This window comes from Gymnoscopelus braueri (genome assembly GCF_963280865.1).
Source record: "Gymnoscopelus braueri genome assembly, chromosome: 4".
In the NCBI taxonomy this organism is placed as follows: domain Eukaryota; kingdom Metazoa; phylum Chordata; class Actinopteri; order Myctophiformes; family Myctophidae; genus Gymnoscopelus; species Gymnoscopelus braueri.
The window spans coordinates 7,028,979-7,049,087 of record NC_137605.1 but is presented as its reverse complement, the minus strand read 5'-3'; the positions used below and the strand labels follow the sequence as shown (position 1 = coordinate 7,049,087).

Genomic DNA, 20,109 nt, shown 5'->3' with positions numbered 1-20,109 from the left:
CTGTCTAGTTACTTTTACCTGCATTGTCTAATCAGTCTTGTGATTTTGTCAGTGTTTCCACCTGTGTCCTCTTAGTCCCCCAGCCTATCCCAGTGTTGATTGTCTGTTGAGTTCACCTGTGTCCTGTTAATCCCTGTCTATTTAAGCACTGTGTTCTTGTTGGTCTGTAGACCTTTGTCATGTGAGGTTGTTAGTCCTTGTTCTTTGTGCTCAAGAATCTTGGACATTAGAGTGCCTGCCATTCCAGAGCATCATAGAAACAAGTGGGCTTATAACCAAAACGATCCATGTTCTCTGGGAGAAGTGGTGTTAGTGTTCCGTGTAGAAATATTGTTAGTGGGAATGAAAACATAGTGGCACCCACCGGAAGTGAAAGCTGAAGGCAGACCTAAACCCCGGTTTCCTTGCGCACTGGTGTTACGTTTTCTTCCGCCCAGAGCCAACAGACATAGAACAAACAGCAGAGGTCGCTGTTTTACATTTTCAGTTGGATCTGGGTTCCCAGATTGTCCACCACCCAACAAGAGCAAGCCTTATTACCACACAACATACAATGAACCTTCAAACAAGTCAGTGGTGAATGACATAATGGTGAAACATTCTCCTTTCTTGTTGGTGACCTGCATCTACAAGACGCTCACTCAGCTCAAGGCGGAGAATCCAGAAATGTTCAAGGACATACTCCCAATCCTCGTACCTTTCCACCAGCTGATGTCCTACATCTATGCCATCTACAAGCAATTCAAAGGCTCTGGAATGGCAGACACTCTGGTTACAGCAGGGGTAGTAGTGGAGGGGTTGGTAGACCAAGCACTACGAGGAAAGCACTACAGACGGGGTGTGAGGGCGTGCGGTGCATCCTGCTCTGTAGAGAGGTTCTTATCCCAAATCAAATGTCCAAGATTCTTGAGCACAAATAACAAGGACTAACAACCTCACATGACAAAGGTCTACAGACCAACAAGAACACAGTGCTTAAATAGACAGGGATTAACAGGACACAGGTGAACTCAACAGACAATCAACACTGGGATAGGCTAGGGGACCAAGAGGACACAGGTGGAAACACTGACAAAATCACAAGACTGGTTAGACAAGGCAGGTAAAAGTAACTAGACAGACAGGAAACACTGGGACAATACTACAAAATAAGGGTGACAAATGAGTTGACCTTTAAATTCACCTCAAGCAACTAACCTTTCTAGCTTTGCATACAGAATACTATGTTATGTTAGGCTATAGTGCTAATTTATTTTTGGTTCATTATGAAAATGTGATGGGGTGAACTGGACACCATATTCTCAGTAGCCTACACTATTTAATGGGAAACTGCAAATCAGTAACTGTTGTTTACACACAAACATTGACTTTATTGACCTCAGAGATTACTTCTGTGTACTTATACTGTATATTATTCAACTCATCGTGAGCAGAGCTTTCATTAGAGCCTAATAAGAAGGCTCTGTGACGATTTTGAAAAAAGAACCTTTTGGAGCTCATAATTGGCAGCCATCTTGCATTTGAAGGTCAACAATAGGTCAAATCATTATATAAACACCAAATATGTATTCCTTGACCAAAATAAGCTCTGAAACCATGTATTGCGCATCTTTGTAGGTCAAACCATTAAAACGTTCATTTTCACGGCAGCCATTTTGGATTTTGGTCTCTCACACATTTTCCCCGCCCCTTTTAAAAATACACCCCGGCTAAATTTGTTTAATAACCCTCCTAGATGACAAATCCATTGAGAAACGGACCTTCGCTCTCCACGGTCACGGAAGTGCCACAGATGACCCAACTATTACAGGTTCTACTCGTGTAGAAAATTGGGTGAAATCCTTGTCTTACAACAAGCTCCAATCATCGACATGTTTTAAAACATGTATATACCAGGGCAAACTGCACCAAGACTACACATACCATCTACAGTAGAGGAAGACAACAATGAACCATTTAAAAGGGCTGTCATTTTGTGCACGGAAAAGTGATGCGATGGTGCCCTCTAGTGACTTTTCATTACTTTTATCCAAAGCAACTTACAGTAAGTGCATTCAACATAGGTAGGGAACAAAACTACCAATCACCAGAAGCATTAAGTGCATTCTCTTCTAAAACCAGAAGCATTAAGTGCATTCTCTTCTAAAACCAGAAGCATTTGTGCATTCTCTTCTAAAACCAGAAGCATTAAGTGCATTCTCTTCTAAAATAAGCAACCAAGAGTATACCTAGCGCTAAAGTAAAAGTGCAATATATCATACCTACTTTCATAAACAGATGAGACAAAGTAGGAAAATCAAATGAGCAAGAGCTAAAACAAATAAGTGTATCGAATAAACAAGATCCAATAAAACAATAAAACAAGAGTTCGTACAACTAGTTAACAAGTTCAAAAATATCCTTAAAAAGATAATTCATAATTAATGGCGTCTTTCTTGTTCTGCATCAGGCAGGATGTTTGTATATATAGTTACTTTGTCTCTTAATAATTATTGGGTTTTTTTTTACATTACTTCCTGTGTGTCTTAAACTCCCCCCCACCCCCCAACTGTTTACTGTATATATTTGTATTACTACTAGTATATATGAAGTTTTGCATAGTATTGTATATTATCTATCTATCTATCTATCTATCTATCTAACTAACTAACTAGTATAGCCTGATCCTTGCTTAAGAGACGTGTATATGATGCAGTGATGTCTTAAGTTCAGTAGTGTAAAAAGTACTAAAATGTTTTACTTAAGTAAAAGTATCAATACTACAGTGCAGAAATACTCTGTTACAAGTAAAAGTCCAGAATTCAAAATTTACTTGAGTAAAAGTACAAAAGTATTGGTATCAAAATATACTTAAAGTACAAAAGTAAAAGTACTCATTATCTATAATGTCCCATTTCACAGGTTTTCAAATGTATTAAATGTGTAAAAGTCACAAGCTCACAATGCGTGGCATCGCAGCGCATTGTGAGCTTGTAGATCGGCTATTTTCAAACGGCCGAAATGTATATAGGGCTGAAGTGGTTAATGTATGTTTTGTAATAATAATAAATCTGCAAAGTAACTGGTAACTAAAGTTTTCAAATAATTGTAGTGGAGTAAAAGTACAATATTTGCCTCTGAGATGTAGTGGAGTAGAAGTAAAAGTTCAGGAAATTGTACCTGTAATTCAGTAAATGTAAATGTTACTTTCCACCACTGCTTAAGTTGGAGCCTTGAGTAAAATAAATGATAACTACACAACTCATAAATATCATAGTTAGCCTACAGTACTCACAAACAAGCAGAGTGTGTTGCTCTTATAAGGAGGATGCTGGCTAAAGCACACCATGGCACTGGCAGCAAGCTACCCTATGGGGAGATCATCTCCACTGGTGATGACCCAGATGATGTATTGGACCTATTACAAACCTGGACATAAGAAGTGGAGGACTATTATGAATGGGTGAAGTAAGAACATGATTAGGCCTACATGCAAAAATGTGTCTGCATATCATCTTTGTCTAGTTAGCTAAAGTATAGAAAACAAGGGTTGGCTATAATGATCTGAGAGTGCATCTGTTATAGGCTATATGAGGATGGCATAACAGTGAAGGCTGTACTGTGCGTACTCTATGCAAATAAGTTGTTTTATTGTAACAGCAAAGTCATTCAGTGTTTTTAATAACTATGTATGACCCTATGAACACTTTGAAAGGTCAGTAAACAATAGCACCGTGACTGAAACAATAACATTGTGATGCCTAGATTGCCTACATATTGTTATAAATGTCCTTTAAGCCCATGTGGGCTTCCTGAGCACCAGGAAAGATGCATGACACTGTAACCAAATTAACCCCGGTTTTGGGGGTGTCATTATTGGCAGAAATTTGCATTCATTGCAAAAATAGCAGACCTAAGGACACAACAGTTGCAATGTGCAATTGCACTTTGTAACATGTGAGCTTGGAGATTGTTATTTTTGCATGTCATAATCATAAGACTAAAGTATAAAATAGGGCTTAAGTGGTTAATAAAGCAACTAATCAATCAATTAGGACAGTATACGAATATTATTATTACCATACTTTAGATAACTAGATACAATAAAAACACTTTTGCTTAGTTTCACCTTTTTAATGTTGAATGCACAATAAAACAGTTTTTTTTTGGATTACCGTAAAACAAAACAAAAAGCAATAGCGTAAATCACAAAATATACAAAATATATTCAGTGCATAAGGTATAATATTTGTTCACAATTACAGTATAAGCTCTTCCATATAATACTGGTAAAATCCATAATTAAAATAGGTTATTACAGATAGTAAGAAGAAAAAATAAACAGCAGGATGTGCAGTAACAGTGTTCAATATTTTCAGCATTTTGCTCAAATGCTATCTCACTGGCATACATGTTCAAATGATTACAAGAAAGTGTAAAACAATTATGGAACCCATATCATGTTTGATGAATTGTTGAAAAATATATTAAGTAATTAAGCACTCAGTGTATGAGCAATCAAGACAGGTAGAAGATGTTGCTACAGTATTTAAGGCCTTCTAGGCCTCTATGGATACTCTTCATATTACTGCTGCAACCTCTTGTCCCCTTTTAATGTGTGGTGACCTGTGGGATCTAGGGAGAAGCATAGATGAAAGGTCACTCTCACAGAAAGATAGTGGTGTAAAGTAACTAAGTACATTTACTCAAGTACTGTACTTAAATACATCTTTGACATATTTTTGACTTTACTTGAGTATTTCCAATTTCAGTACTTTTACAAATATTGTACTTTTACTCCACTACAATTATTTGAAAACTTTAGTTACTTTGTAGATTTTGATTATAATTACAAAACATACATTAACCACTTCAGTCCTATATACATTTCGGCCATTTGAAAATAGCCGATCTGCTATTTTCAGAGGATGTTTATGAATTTTATACATTTGAAAACTTGTTCTATATTCTGCGTAACGAGTACTCTTACTTTTGGTACTTTAAGTGCATTTTGATACCAATACGTTTGTACTTTTACATTACATTACATTACAGTCATTTAGCAGACGCTTTTATCCAAAGCGACTTACAATAAGGTCTTTTAGTAAAGGTCTGAAGTAAATTTTGAATTCAGAACTTTTACTTGTAAAAGAGTATTTCTACATTGCAGTATTTGTACTTTTACTTAAGTAAAATATTTAGTATAGAGTATTTTTTCCACAACTGCAGAAAGATAATAAGCTCACAACGAGTCGTGACACGATGCATTGGAAGCTTGTAGATTCACTATTTTGGCATGCAACAGCATTGTATGATGGGGAACTAATGGTCTTGTTCCATAACTGTAGTCAGTTGGCATACCCGTTCTCTGTTCTGGTTCGTGTTCACACATGGTTCATTTGATTGGCTTGGCAGCAGGGTTGAAACAGAAATGACATCTTCACAGGCGTTTCCAGTTCAAATCTGCTGCTGAGTCAATCAGATGAAGCTATAGGGCATACCAGTAGCGGCCATTTTCTGGTTCCATCGTTCCAGACCCCATAATTTTTTTTCCCATAGAGATTTCCAAAAATATTTATGTCAATTAATTTAAGGCTAGAATCAAGCCATCCAGGCTCCTGGTGAATCATGACCATAAAACATTTGATTCTGTGAAAAAATAAAAAATAAAATTTAATTATATGATATACTATATATATTTTCTCTATGGGAAAAATGAATGGGGTCTGGAACGATGGAACCAGAAAATGGCCGCCAGTGCTATGCCCTAAAGGGAAATTAACCGGAACAGAGCAGGAAACAGGTAGGCCTATATGCAACCTTATGGAAACCTGGGACTACAGTTGTACACAGAGCCTATGCATAATAGGCTCTATGCACAGCAGCCATATTTTCACTTCCCTCACAGGTGTTACAAATGATACTAATGAAGGCTCTGTTCCATTTCGTGTAGCAAAGTGGTTCTCAGAATTTTCAATTTCCACGACCCCCATAACTCCATAACCAAATGGACCCGGAACCATGAGGGTCCCTGGACCCAGATATTAGACCCACTGGTGTAGCAGAGTCTTTCCAGTGAGCCAACATGCACAATATCAGCACCCTGACTCTGTTTGACCAGAATGGAACAGAGCCTTCATTAGTATCATTGGTAACACCTATGATTGTCTTCACAATATGTCTGCTGTTTATAGAGCCTATTCTGACTTGTTATTGGCCGAGATATACTGTATATTAGTTGATTACCTCATTGTCCTGAAGCTCCTGGTCATCCAGTCCATGAAGCTGGTTCTCTTGGTCCATCGGGTCGACCTGGTTGGCTTGTTCGTCTTGGTTCAATGCATTTGTCTCATTCTTCATATCAAAGACAGAAATTTGAAAATGTAGCTTATTTTGTCTCACAATTTAGAAGATTGTATTTTTGAGACTGGTGCTGATCAAATAAACTTGGTGAAATTGTTAGTATAACCCTTGATCAAGTGGTTGTCAAGACATTGCACCAAATAACACTACAATAAAAACATAAACAGATTCTGACCTCATTTCCTTGGACATTTGGATCATTTTCTTCTGGGCCTGCAACACCAACATTTTCATTAAAACCATAATTTGCAGCTATATTTTCACTAGCTATATTCAGAGGAAGCAGAACTAAATAATTGTTTTCTCATGTACTTGTGCACAAGATGTAACAATATTTGAATATTGAATGTTGAACATTGAATAATACATACATTATTGAACATGAATTATAACCAACAGAATATTACTAAGAACAGTAGATCAATCCCCCCCCAATTAAGAATTAAAATGCTCTTTCACCTGAGCTGCGTCTCGGCTCTCTCCATCTCTCCAGATTCAGCCTTGGGATTCTGTTGCAGTTGACGAGCCTTGATGTCACAGTGAAGACGTCCTGAGGAACAGTGCGGATTCCAGTGTTGTCACAGATGATCGTGGCCAGGGTTACGCGTTGCAGTTCAGCTCTCTGTTCACGGGTGAAGACGCCTGGAGCCTCATACCACAACCTGGGAATAGAAAAGAAGGTGTGACACACACACACACACACACACACACACACACACACACACACACACACACACACACACACACACACACACACACACACACACACACACACACACACACACACACACACACACACACACACACACACACACACACACATGTTTATGTATGTATGTATGTATGTATGTATGTATGTATGTATGTATGTACGTACGTACGTACGTACGTACGTACGTACGTATGTATGTATGTATGTATGTATGCATGCATGCATGCATACATACATACATACATACATACATACATACATACGTATGTACGTACGTACGTACGTACGTACGTACGTACGTACGTACGTACGTACGTACGTACGTATGTATGTATGTATGTATGTATGTATGCATGCATGCATGCATGCATGCATGCATTGTATGAATACTGAGTACTGTATGTATTTCTATATCACTCACCTGTCTCCTAGACGGATATCCTGGAACTGTTTTCTAATGAGACAGGCAAACAGAGGGCCAACGCGGGCACCTCCGCTAAAAGGCTCGGCTACACCACCGAGCCAGACATCGATGTTGTCAGGTGTGCCATAGAGCTGAAGCAGCCTGCGAGCCAGGTTACGGTTCCCCAGAACTTGACCAAGCTGAGCCTCATTTTGAGGTTGAGAGAGCCCGCAACCCCTGCGCCAGGCGTTGTAACCTTGTTGGTAAACAAAGACATTTGTTATGGATTTTGGCGTAAGGTTCCGATTCTACAAATGTCTTCTAGATCCTATAACAGTTTTCTGAAAAACGTATGTTGTTATATTAGTGGTTCTCAAACTTTTTCACATCAAGAACCTCCAAAATTATATATGTATTAGGCCACGGATCCCCATCGCAAAATATTTTGTTCCAGGGACCCACAGAAGCAAAGATTTGAGTAAAAAATGTTTGCTTTTTCTCATAGCGCTGCACTCGGTGCCGCACTATGAGCTTGTATATCTGCCATTTTTTTATACCAAAAGTATAAAATAATGATAATAATAAAATTATAATAATTTAAGTGGTTACACAGATCCGTTCCCAGCTTGTAGATATAATATTTCCCCCCCAAAAGTTGTTTTTGAATGTTTTATATATTGTAAACATTTTTGAAATCTTCGCATAGGCCTATAATGAAATATGGAAACAATAAAACTGGCACATCCACTGGACGGCAGGTGCAGGACCAACAGTGGATATATATAAGAGAAATAATAAAGTCTGCACACTGACAATTTCAAAAGAAGCTCCCAGTCAAGGCTTCAATAAAGCCTTTACTGGGAGCTTCTTTTAAATTTTTCAGTGTGCAGACTTTCTTATTTCTCCTATAATGAAATATGGACACCAGGTTGAAAGAGGTTAACACATGTACTGTACCACGAAGGCCATGGTCACGTCCTCTAGCCATGTTGAGAGCGCCCAGGTCCAAAGCTACTTCAAAGATGAATTTGAAAAGCTGGTCCCTCACAGCATCCACCAGCATGTTATCCTGAGTGTTCAGTTTAGCTGGCGATCTAACCATGCCACGGAGCACGGGGTCAATGCCACCTGAGAAAACCAATGTAAAAATGTTATTGTTACAATAACCATTGAAGAAATATTATTTAAAAAACTCCGATTGTCTTTGAAAATACAATCATTTATGGACTTAGGAAATACATTTTCACATTTTTACATTTTTGTGATGAATAGCCTATAATGTGAATCATGAAAGATATGTTTTGCCTTCATGTATACAGTGGTGGAAAAAATACTCACGTATTTTACTTATTAGTATCAATACTGCAATGTAGGAATACTCGTGAAAGTACAGAATTCATAATTTACTTGAGTAAAAGTACAAAAGTATTGGTATCGAAATGTACTTAAAGTACCAAAAGTAGAAAGTACTCATTACGCGGAATGTGTTACGCAGAAAAGTTTTCAAATGTATAAAATGTATACAAATCTTTAGAAAATAGCAGATCTCTTGTAGATCGGCTATTTTCAAATAGCCTAGGTATAAAATAGGGCTAAAGTTGTTAATGTATGTTTTATAACGTAATAATTTATATCTGCAAAGTAACTAGTAACTTAAAGCTTTCAAATAATTGTAGTGGAATAAAAGTACAATATTTGCCTCTGAGATGTAGTGGAGTAGAAGTAAAAGTACTGAAAATTGGAAATACTCCAGTAAAGTAAAAATACCACAACATTGTACTTAAAGGGGAAATCCACCCATTTTCAATATTTAACTATGTCATTAATATAGCATAAAGGAGTTGTGTGGAAATAAGAAGAAATTAAAAAAAAAATTAACATTGCAAAAAAATTAACATTGCAAATTACACCATGATGAGTCATCACAGTGTAATTTGCAATGTTAAATTTTTTGCAATGTTAAATTTTTTTGCAATGTTAATTTTTTTTTTAATTTTTTCTTATTTCCACACAACTCCTTTATGCTATATTAATGACATAGTTAAATATTGAAAATGGGTGGATTTCCCCTTTAAGTACAGTACTTGAGTAAATGTAATTAGTTATTTTCCACCACTGCATGTATAGTACACTGGTCTTCACTGAATGACGTACTGTACCTTCAAAAACAACTCTCCAGGGAGTAAAGAAGGCCTGGAACAAGGGGACATTGCGGACGTTAGCCTGCCTGTAGTTTTCATCCAGGCGGGGCAAGACAGGCTGGAGGGTGTTGTGTGCAAAGCGGTACGCTGCCGTAGCAAACACGTTGGAGACGCTGGGGTCTACGTTAGGGTTGTAGCCACGGTAAGGCCCAAGCGCTCGGATTTCGGCAGGACCAAGAATATGTAGCAGGTAGTCCCGGAACACGAACACCTAGAAGATAATGGAGTATTGTGGTGTGAGTCAGCCATGTGTAGGAACAGTGAGTGTCTGGATCATACATGGGCAACTGGCGACCCGGGGGCCACATGCGGCCCCCACCTTCACTTAATTTGGCCCGCAGGTTAATATCGGAATACTGATATATTATTGATTTCAGCTGTTACAATTCCAAAACATGCAAACATGACCCGCTTTAATTACTTCAGTCTATATTAGCAGCTTAATGACTGGTATTAAAATACTTAAAATACTTTTTTTTAATGTCAAATGTATTTGTATTTAAGTTCATAAAGTTATTACAAGTATAACTAAATGCATTGGAAATTAAATAAAAATGTTGCTTTTCAGGATTCCAATAAAAAAATGGCCAAAAATAACAGATCTACAAGCTCAAAACGCGTCGCACTGCGACTCGTTTTGAGCTTGTAGATCGGCTATTTTTGTTACTTTTGTGTGACATAGAATGACGAAGTAGGGCATTAATTGGGAAAAAAGTTAAAATACATAGACAAGAGGTTTCTGCCCGACATTATATGAGATGTGGCCCTCTGGAGTGAGTGTGGAAATACAGTGGCCATCCCCATCATCAAAGTTGCCCACCCCTGGTCTGGATGAATATTATGTACAGTCTGTCTCATCTGTAGTTCTGGCAGTTCTGTTTTAGTTGTTCACCTGTTTCTACATTTTGTCTGAAGATGATTATGGCGTGGAGGATGACTTGCAGTGGTGGAAAGTAACTAAGTACATTTACTTAAGTACTGTACTTAAGTACAATTTTGAGGTATTTGTACTTTACTTGAGTATTTCCAATTTCCAATACTTTTACTTCTACTCCACTACATCTCAGAGGCAAATATTGTACTTTAACTCCACTACAATTATTTGAGAACATTAGTTACTAGTTACTTTTCAGATATAAATTATGATATTATGAAACATACATTAACCACTTTAGCCCTGTTTTATACATAGGCTATTTGAAAATAGCCGATCTACAAGCTCACAACGCGTCGCGAAGCGACGCGTTGTGAGCTTGTAGATCTGCTATTTTCAAACATTTAGTACTATTACTTTTGGTACTTTAAGTACATTTTGATGCCAATACTTTTGTACTTTTACTCAAGTAAATTTTTAATTCTGGACTTGTACTTGTAACAGAGTATTCTTATTTTACAGTATTGGTACTTTTACTTAAGTAAAGAATTTGAGTACTTTTTCCACCACTGAGGATGAGGAGGAAGCTGAATGCTATCCTGGAGGACCCCTCTCATCCACCATCATTTATTGAAAGACTGAACATATATATCTATTGACTGTACATACTGTGTATTCATTCATTTAGAGATCTGGCACAGATATCTAGTGCCAGAATCTGAGCTTATGTTTATGTGCTAACTATGTACCTGTACCTCACCTGTATTTAATTCTACACCTGCATTTCCCTATGGCCTAACTTATCTTGTCTTACTTACTTTGATTTATTATTATTATTATGTTTTTAAAGGGATAGTTAACCCCAAAAATTGATTGACCACCCAAAAATTTGATGACCAGCGGACAGGCAGTGGTTCCGGTAGGAGACACAGAGGAGGCTCTTTGTGTCTCCTACCAGAACCAGTGGTGGAAAAAGTACTCAAATGTTTTACTTAAGTAAAAGTATCGATACTGCAATGTAGAAATACTCTGTTACAAGTAAAAGTCCAGAATTAAAAATGTACTTGAGTAAAAGTACAAAAGTATTGGAATCAAAATGTACTTAAAGTATCAAAAGTAAAAGTACTAAATATTTGAAAATAGCAGATCTACAAGCTCACAACGCATCGCGATGCGACGCGTTGTGAGCTTGTAGATCGGCTATTTTCAAATAGCCTATGTATAAAATAGTGCTAAAGTGGTTAATGTATGTTTTATAATGTAAATTTTATATTATATTATATTATAATGTAATTTATGATCTGAAAAGTAACTAGTAACTAAAGTTTTCAAATAATTGTAGTGGAGTAAAAGTACAATATTTGCCTCTGAGATGTAGTGGAGTAGAAGTAAAAGTATTGGAAATTGGAAATACTCAAGTAAAGTACAAATACCTAAAAAATGTACTTAAGTACAGTACTTAAGTAAATGTACTTAGCTACTTTCCACCACTGACCAGAACCACTGCCGGTCATCAAATTATTGGCTTAGGAATGTGACAAAAACAAAACAATATCCATGAATTCAAGTCTCCATGGGGTGACTAATCGATAGAAAAAAAGTCACTTTGGGGGTGAACTATCCCTTTAATATGAGAAATATGAGCACAAGTTGACATGTTGCAAAGGTCATGTTACCTGTGTGTAGGCACCATTGATCTTGCGAGCCTCTTGGTAGAGCGTCTCACCGTCCCATTGGGGGTTGATTCTCTTCAGTGCACGCGCTAGACGGTTGTGTTCACGCAGGAATAGCGTGTGAATAGATGTCAGGTATAAGTTCTCATTCACACGGGTGTCACCTGAAAAAAAATAATAGCAAAACAGACAATGACCAAATATCAATCACGTCCTCTTGTCAACATGTCAAATACTATCATTGGATGTTTGCCTTAATTTGAGTGGTCAGGTGGGCTTTAAAAGAGTGTATCAATAGCATTCTTCATTCGTCATCAGTGTTTTTGTCACATTCCTAAGCCAATAAGGAATGTGACAAAAAAACAAATGAATATCCATGAATTCAAGTCTCCATGGAGTGACTAATCGATAGAAAAAAAGTCATTTTGTGGGGTGAACTATCCCTTTAAAATATTTTATACTCAGCCTCAGAGTCAAACAGAGCTCACACTAACCTGCAAGGAAACAGGGCACCTCTGTTGCATTTCGGTCACCGGTGATCTTTCTGCGTGTGGCACACATGTTTGCATTCATAGGGTCGAAGGGAAGCAGTTCACGTCCACTGTCTCGCAGTGGCGCATTGACACGCATCAGGCCCCTGTCATTTGTTAAGTCACGGAGGCGAATCGCTAGCTGTTCCTCAGCCCCATATACTTGGCCAAGGTCAAGGAAGGATGTCAGAGCGTTGATCTGCTCTCTCTTGTTGGGTTCACCGCCAAAATTGAAGGCAGAAGTTCCTGTTCCACAAGCAGGTGCCGATCTGAAGGAAGGCAGGCAGCCTTCAGGGGGGCGGGGGCGACGAGGGTCATCTTTGGGGAACTGTTCATTGGAAAGCATAGATTAAATCACTTAAGCCGTATATACTGTGACAAAATAGTGAAAATTAGTTTAATGACATATCCAACCCAATGAGCCATAGTTGGCTATTAGACGTCAGTCTAAAACCGGGTTATAACTGGTCTAACAGTGAAAGTTTTTTCAACGTCTATTCTTAGCCTAGACGTTGATTAGCTGTTTTTTAATCGACTACATATAGACGTCGATATTATAGACTTAACGGCTATAATATAGACGTCTATATGGACGCTTAAAAAACAGCTAATCAACGTCAAGGCTAAGAATAGACGTTGAAAAAACTTTCACTGTTGGACCAGTTATAACCCGGTTTTAGCAGAGCCGTTAGACGTATTTTAAAACGTCTAATAGCCCGAAATATGCTCAGTGGGAAAATAGGGACACCAGATTCAAAGTGCTTGAAGTTTATGGGAAGAAAAAAACAGCAACACTGGGAACAGTTTGGGGAAATGTTGAAATTGTTGCAGGATAATAACATAACATGAACATAAAGATTATTGCAGTAAGGCTAGAAGGAGGACACCAACCACAACGGGGATGCAGGGCTCTTCTTCCTCACAGCTCTCCTCACAGTTAACGCCTTTGCTGAAGGAACGAATGCTGGGGGAGAACGGCGTGAAGCTGAGATCGTGATCGTTCCACTGGCCAAAAAAGGTGGTCATGAGGGTGTTCTCTCTGTCGCTGACCACGTTGGCATCCATTGTGCGTAGAATGCTGTTGGAGACCGATCTCACCTTATAGAGAGGAGCAGAATTTGGTTACGTTTGCAAAGTCATTTATTGAAGATGTTATTCTGATTATGTCATGCTTCATGCACAGTGGTGGAAAGTAAGTAAGTACATTTACTCAAGTACTGTACTTACAGTAAGTGCAATTTTGAGGTATTTGTACTTTACTTGAGTATTTCCAATTTCAAATACTTTTACTTGTACTCCATCCAGATGGGGATTTTGTACTTTTACTCCACTACAATTATTTGAAATCTTTAGTTACTAGTTACTTTGTAGATTTTGATTATTATTACAAACATACATTAACCACTTCAGCAATATATACATTTCGGCCATTTGAAAATAGCCGATCTACAAGCTCACAATGCGTTGCGATGCGACACATTGTGAGCTTGTAGATCGGCTATTTTCAAAATATGTTTATACATTTGAAATTTGAAATGGGACATTCTTCATAATGAGTACTTTTACTTTTGATACTTTAAGTACATTTTGATACCAATACTTTTGTACTTTTACTCAAGTACATTTTGAATTACAGACTTCTACTTGTAACGGAGTATTTCTATAGTGCAGTATTGATACTTTGACTTGAGTAAAATATTTGACATCCAGTAGCCTACGCTATATCATACCAGTGGGAGCATGAAATTGTTGATCTTGTTTCTGGAGCCTTTTGTCAGGAAGATTCCATCATCGTATTCAGCAGAAAGCCAGCGGGCGAACGGGGTGTTGGAGGCCCCAAGACGAGGGTTCCTCCTAAAAATGAATATACGCAAGTCATGCATTTGATAGATTCAATTGAGAAACCCAAAGGAAACAGACAATTCCAGACACATTTCTAACAAATGTAGCTGTAATATTTAAAACACTGTTCTGGAACATTTGCTTTTCTTAAAGATAAGTTTCAAATTTTAAATTGATGTCTTGAAAACACAAGGTGCTCAATCATCAAATCAAATTATATTTCATATAATTAAAGTAGTCCTATCAAAGTTATGATAGAAAGTGACAAATAAAGTGATTCTGATTCTGATTCTGATTCTGTTATACATCTTGATGGCTATATACAGCCTAATTAGGCTCAGCTGTGTAATGTAACAAATGCAAGATGGCAGCTCTCACAAGTTGTTGCAGACGCTTGTGGCCGTGCGAAACCTGTCCAGGTTTTGGATGGTGTGGCATTGTGGGTCACGCACTCGAGCAGAACATCCCGTTATTTCAGCGAGGCTCGTCAGCTGCTCAGGAGTAAGAAGATCTGAAAAGAACCAATAAAAAGTTTGTGTCTGTGAGTTTCTATATAATGCAGCCCAGGGGTCTTCAACGTTTTTCAGGCCAAGGACCCCCTAGCTGAGAGAAAGATGAAGCAGGGACCCCCCCCCACTACATATTGTATTCATGTGTGTGTTTTCAGACATTTAACCACTTAAACCATCAATACTTTGTAAACTTGACCGTTGGCTCTGTACTTGGTCCTCTCTTTCCCCCCCCCTCTACACCAAAACTCTTGGCCGAAAATAGCAGATCTACAAGCACACAACGCCTCGCAGCGTGAGGCGTTGTGTGCTTGTAGATCTGCAATTTTTTGGCTAATGTTCCCCTCAGAATAGGGACGATAGGGTTCAAGTGGTTGGTGTAAAAAAAGTCTATATCACACAAAGATTTGGCGGCCCCCCTGTAGTTACTCTGAGGACCCCCTGTTGAAGACCCCTGATGTAGCCTATATGAGCCTGATTTATACTTTGTCATGGAATTGTTCACCAAAAATGGTGATCTACAAGCCCACAACGCCTCACAATGCTACATATTGTGAGCTTGCAGATCAGCTAGATTGCACTTTTCTATTAGGTATTAGATTGTGTGGAATGTGCATTTGTTTTGAAATTTCGGCTGACCTGTTGCATTCAGCGAGCGTTTGTGCACATGGTGGACCTTGTCGTGCAGCAGTCTGATGGTTTGGGCCATGTAGTCTGCAGATCGCACCGCTTGGCGGGTATCTCCACGGGGTTGCTTCATGAGCCGAAGGATATCAGAGGGGCTAACGTGATCCCTACGCACCCTGCGCAGGCTCCTTGAAAGAAAATAGGCAGTAATGATAAATTAAAGAATCATGTCCTACAGCACACATGGGCAACTGGCGCCACATGCGGCCCCCACCTTCACTTAATGCGTCCCGCAGGTTAATATCGGAATACTGATATATTATTGATTTCAGCTGTTACAATTCCAAACATGCAAACATAACCCGCTTTCATTACTTCAGTCTGTATTAGTAGCTTAATGACTAGTATTACAATTCTATTGTCTTTTTTTATGTCCAATGTATTTGTATTTAAGTTCATAAAGTTAACATAAGTATAACTAAATGCATTTGAAATTAAACAAAACATTTGACTTTTCAGGATTCCAATTCAAAAATAGCAAAAAATAATTCAGGATTCAATTAAAAAATAGCAAAAATAGCAGATCTACAAGCTCAAAACGCGTCGCACTGCGACGTGTTTTGAGCTTGTAGATCGGCTATTTTTGCTACTTTTGTGACATAGTACAGCATTCATTTATGAAAAATTTTAAAATACGGAGATAAGAGGTGACAATATGCAATGTGGCCCCCTGGAGTGAGTGTGGAAATACAGTGGCCCTTTCCATCATCGAAGTTGCATCACCCCTGTCCTACAGAGATCGAAATGTCCTCCATTTTTGTTTTCATTTGTTATTCAAGTGTAGTAGATTAGCTCAGAGCCTCTGCCTAAAGATCAAAAGCCTAATTTTCCCCCAGCCGAGGATGATTCCCTTTTAGGCTATAGTGGATAAGATCATTAGCTTTAGTTTCCCTTCCTGGGTGTTACACAAACCATTTAAAATAATTATTTCTTTTACTGATTATTGCTGTTCCTGTTGAAGCAGAATAAATGGGTTGTATGCATTCTTCAGTTGTTTAGTGAACTGTACTGTATGTAGTAGGCAGTGGTGGAAAAAGTACTCAAATTCTTTACTTAAGTAAAAGTACCAATATTGCAATGTAAAAAATACTCTGTTACAAGTAAAAGGCGAGAATTAAAAATGTACTTGAGTAAAAGTACAAAAGTATTGGCATCAAAATGTACTTAAAGTACCAAAAGTAAAAGTACAAAATATTTGAAAATAGCCGATCTACAAGCTCACAACGCGTCGCAATGCTTGTAGATCTGCTATTTTCAAATAGCCTATGTATAAAACAGGGCTAAAGTGGTTAATGTATGTTTCATAATATCATAATTTATATCTGAAAAGTAACTAGTAACTAATGTTCTCAAATAATTGTAGTGGAGTTAAAGTACAATATTTGCCTCTGAGATGTAGTGGAGTAGAAGTAAAAGTATTGGAAATTGGAAATACTCAAGTAAAGTACAAATACCTCAAAATTGTACTTAAGTACAGTACTTAAGTAAATGTACTTAGTTACTTTCCACCACTGGTAGTAGGTAAATTCATGAACTCACTCTTCTCTGGAGTACTTGTAAGCTTCATCCACAATCGTCTTTGCCTTCTCAAAAGCATCTTGAAAGTATGGGCTGCCCAAATGTTCCCCTGTAAACCATCAGAAAGAGAATTAGTTCTTCCATACCATGGACATTGACAGGGTTTGTGATATCCATGCAAGCAATGACCAACATAATGCTGAGCAGCTAAACAATGAATATAATATGAACTTAATGAAATGATGCAGTTTTTCATTTTGTAAAACATTTTACCTGATGGAGTAGACTGGCTGTGCATGAAGCACATGCCCAGTGTCAAACAGATGAAGAGACAGGGATTCATCTCTGAAATGTATCATGAGAGAAGAAATATCAGTCTATTTCATATATAAAGTGGAGGTGGAAAAAGTACTGAAATGCTTTACTTAAGTAAAAGTATCAATACTGCAATGTAGAAATACTCTGTTACAAATTAAAGTCGGAATTCAAAATGTACTTGAGTAAAAGTACGAAAGTACTGTGATCAAAATGTACTTAAAGTACCAGAAGTAAAAGTACCCATTATGCAGAATGTCCCATTTCACAAGTTTCAAATGTCTAAAAAACTTTTGAAAATAGCCGATCTACAAGCTCACAACGCGTCGCATCGCGACGCGGTGTGAGCTTGCAGATCGGCTATTTTCAAATGGCCAAACTGTATATAAGACTTAAGTAGTTAATGTATGTTTTGTAATAATAATCAAAATCTACAAAGTAACTAGTAACTAAAGTTTTCAAATAACTGTAGTGGAGTAAAAGTACAACATTTGGATCCGAGATGTAGTGGAGTAGAAGTAAAAGTATTGGAAATTGGAAATACTCAAATAAAGTACAAATACCTCAAAATTGTACTTAAGTACAGTACTTGAGTAAATGTACTTAGTTACTTTACACCACCGTATCGCCTACAATAGGTAATTTTCAAATCTTTGCAAAAGATGACAGAAAGAAACATAATAATGACCCTTACCTGTGACTTTGATGGTCCTCTGAGAACTCCAACATATGAAGTTGGTAGACAGCACTACCACTATACTGTACCACTAGCCCTACTTATAGTCAGAAAAAGGCCCTGCCCCCTGTGTTGCAGCTCAATGGTAGTTCCTTCTTCCTTCTCCCCCCCCAGCTCAAGTGGTATAGTTCCTTCTTCCTTCTCCACATCATTAAGAATAATGACTTTATCATTCACTGATAAAGTCATACACAAGCGTGTAAGCCTGACTATGAATTTATGTGGACTATGTCCGCCTTTGTTTGTTTTTGTATTTGAATGTTATTTTATGTTGGACCATGTGTCCTTAATAAAGTTTGATTGATTGATTGATTGATTGATTGATCTACAAATGGTTCACACATGAATTAAAATTATTTCAAAATTAAGATAGTCCTCTCTGATAATAATAATAATAATAATAATATGGGTAATAATAATAATGATAGATATTTAGCTTATTTTTTATCTAACAACAATAGTAGTAGTAGTAGTAGCAGCAGCAGTTTCAGCATCCTTTGATGACAATATAAAATATATGTCACAATTCACCAATTCAAGTTTTTCCCTACATGCCTATTTATACATTACATTACATTACAGTCATTTAGCAGACGCTACTAACTACTAATCACCAGAAGTCTTAAGTGCATTCTCTTCTAAAACAAGTAACTAAGAGTATACCTAGCGCTAAGGTAAAAGTGCAATATATCAGCTACCTACTTTCTTAAACAGATGAGACAAATAGGAAAATCAAATGAGCAAGAGCTAAAACAAATAAGTGTATCGAATAAACAAGATCCAATAAAACAGCAGCTCGTACAACTAGTTGACATTTATATTGTTCAGTGTAGTCTTATCTATAAATTCATCACCCTTTGTTGTCTGCTGATCACAAGAGATGATTTTATAGCTGGACAAGAGAGTATGTTTTACCCCCTGTCCGTCCGTCCGTCCGTGTGTCCGTCCGTCTGTCACCAGCTAATCTCCGGCACAGTTGGCCCGGTCGCTCCGAAACTGTGCACACACACTCCCTGGATACCAATTCAGAACCTCTGCCCCAAATCTTTCACATGGGCCTGTTATAGCGCCACCAGGAGGCCGATTTGTGCAAAACCAATTTTTTTATATTACTCCTACAAATTTTATCCAAACGTCATGCAAATCAGTACACAGTATCACTATAGTCATGTGATCAACACGGATCTGTCCAATTTCCCATATTCTATCCTCATTGCCTAAGGTTGGCTTCCAAAGTTTGCATGATTGGTCCGTTTTGAACAAAAAGCCTCAAAGTATACACACAGCTTGCGATTTCCGTGAAATTTCACACGCACATTCCCACTAGGCCGAGGAAGAAATGCCACCCTTCTCACATTGGCCTGTTATAGCGCCACCAGCAGGTCTAATTTAGCAAAACACATTTTTGGAACAAAATGCCTCAAATCATGAATGCAGTGTCAATGCAAGAATAAATGGCACGGTTGGCACCCTTTTCACATTGGCCTATTATAGCGCCTATTATAGTGCCACCAGGAGGCCAGAATAACGTACCTGACCTGGTCCGAGGAGCACTTTTTCTAGTTCAATATAATATGAACACCGAATTATTTTAAGGGAATTATTGGCATTGCTTACTGATGCAGGCATGCTCTTGTCATTAGATGTTGCCACAATGCAATAGATGAACAGGGGAAGTAAGCAGCATAATACAGAGGTAATTATTTACCCTTACATCATGTTTAAGAATATCTATAATCTGTTCTGAAACCTCATGACGCATGCAGT

General features: G+C 37.8%; 1 protein-coding gene across 1 annotated transcript; it reads right to left on the bottom strand.

Annotated features, from left to right (window-relative positions):
• Nucleotides 1-4,234: 4,234 nt before the first annotated feature.
• Nucleotides 4,235-18,334, bottom strand: LOC308083267 (eosinophil peroxidase-like). Its single transcript, XM_080425536.1, has 16 exons — nt 18,301-18,334; nt 17,565-17,636; nt 17,313-17,400; nt 15,726-15,901; nt 14,956-15,088; nt 14,466-14,589; nt 13,627-13,833; nt 12,700-13,063; nt 12,209-12,369; nt 9,617-9,869; nt 8,415-8,585; nt 7,476-7,713; nt 6,802-7,004; nt 6,518-6,555; nt 6,226-6,333; nt 4,235-4,614 (listed from the first exon to the last, which is right to left on the bottom strand). The coding sequence occupies exons 2-16, from the start codon at nt 17,632-17,634 to the stop codon at nt 4,591-4,593; spliced, it is 2,358 nt and encodes a 785-aa protein (XP_080281662.1). The 5' UTR covers nt 17,635-17,636; nt 18,301-18,334; the 3' UTR covers nt 4,235-4,590.
• Nucleotides 18,335-20,109: the final 1,775 nt, after the last annotated feature.

Coding starts and splice junctions, on each gene's coding strand:
- LOC308083267 (XM_080425536.1), bottom strand. CDS start 17,634: ATGAATCCCTGTCTCTTCATCTGTTTGACACTGGGCATGTGCTTCATG. Junction 13,834..14,465: donor ACAATTTCATGCTCCCACTG/GTATGATATAGC, acceptor CCTCTCTATAAG/GTGAGATCGGTCTCCAACAG. Junction 12,370..12,699: donor GGTGCCCTGTTTCCTTGCAG/GTTAGTGTGAGC, acceptor ATTTTTTTTCAG/GTGACACCCGTGTGAATGAG.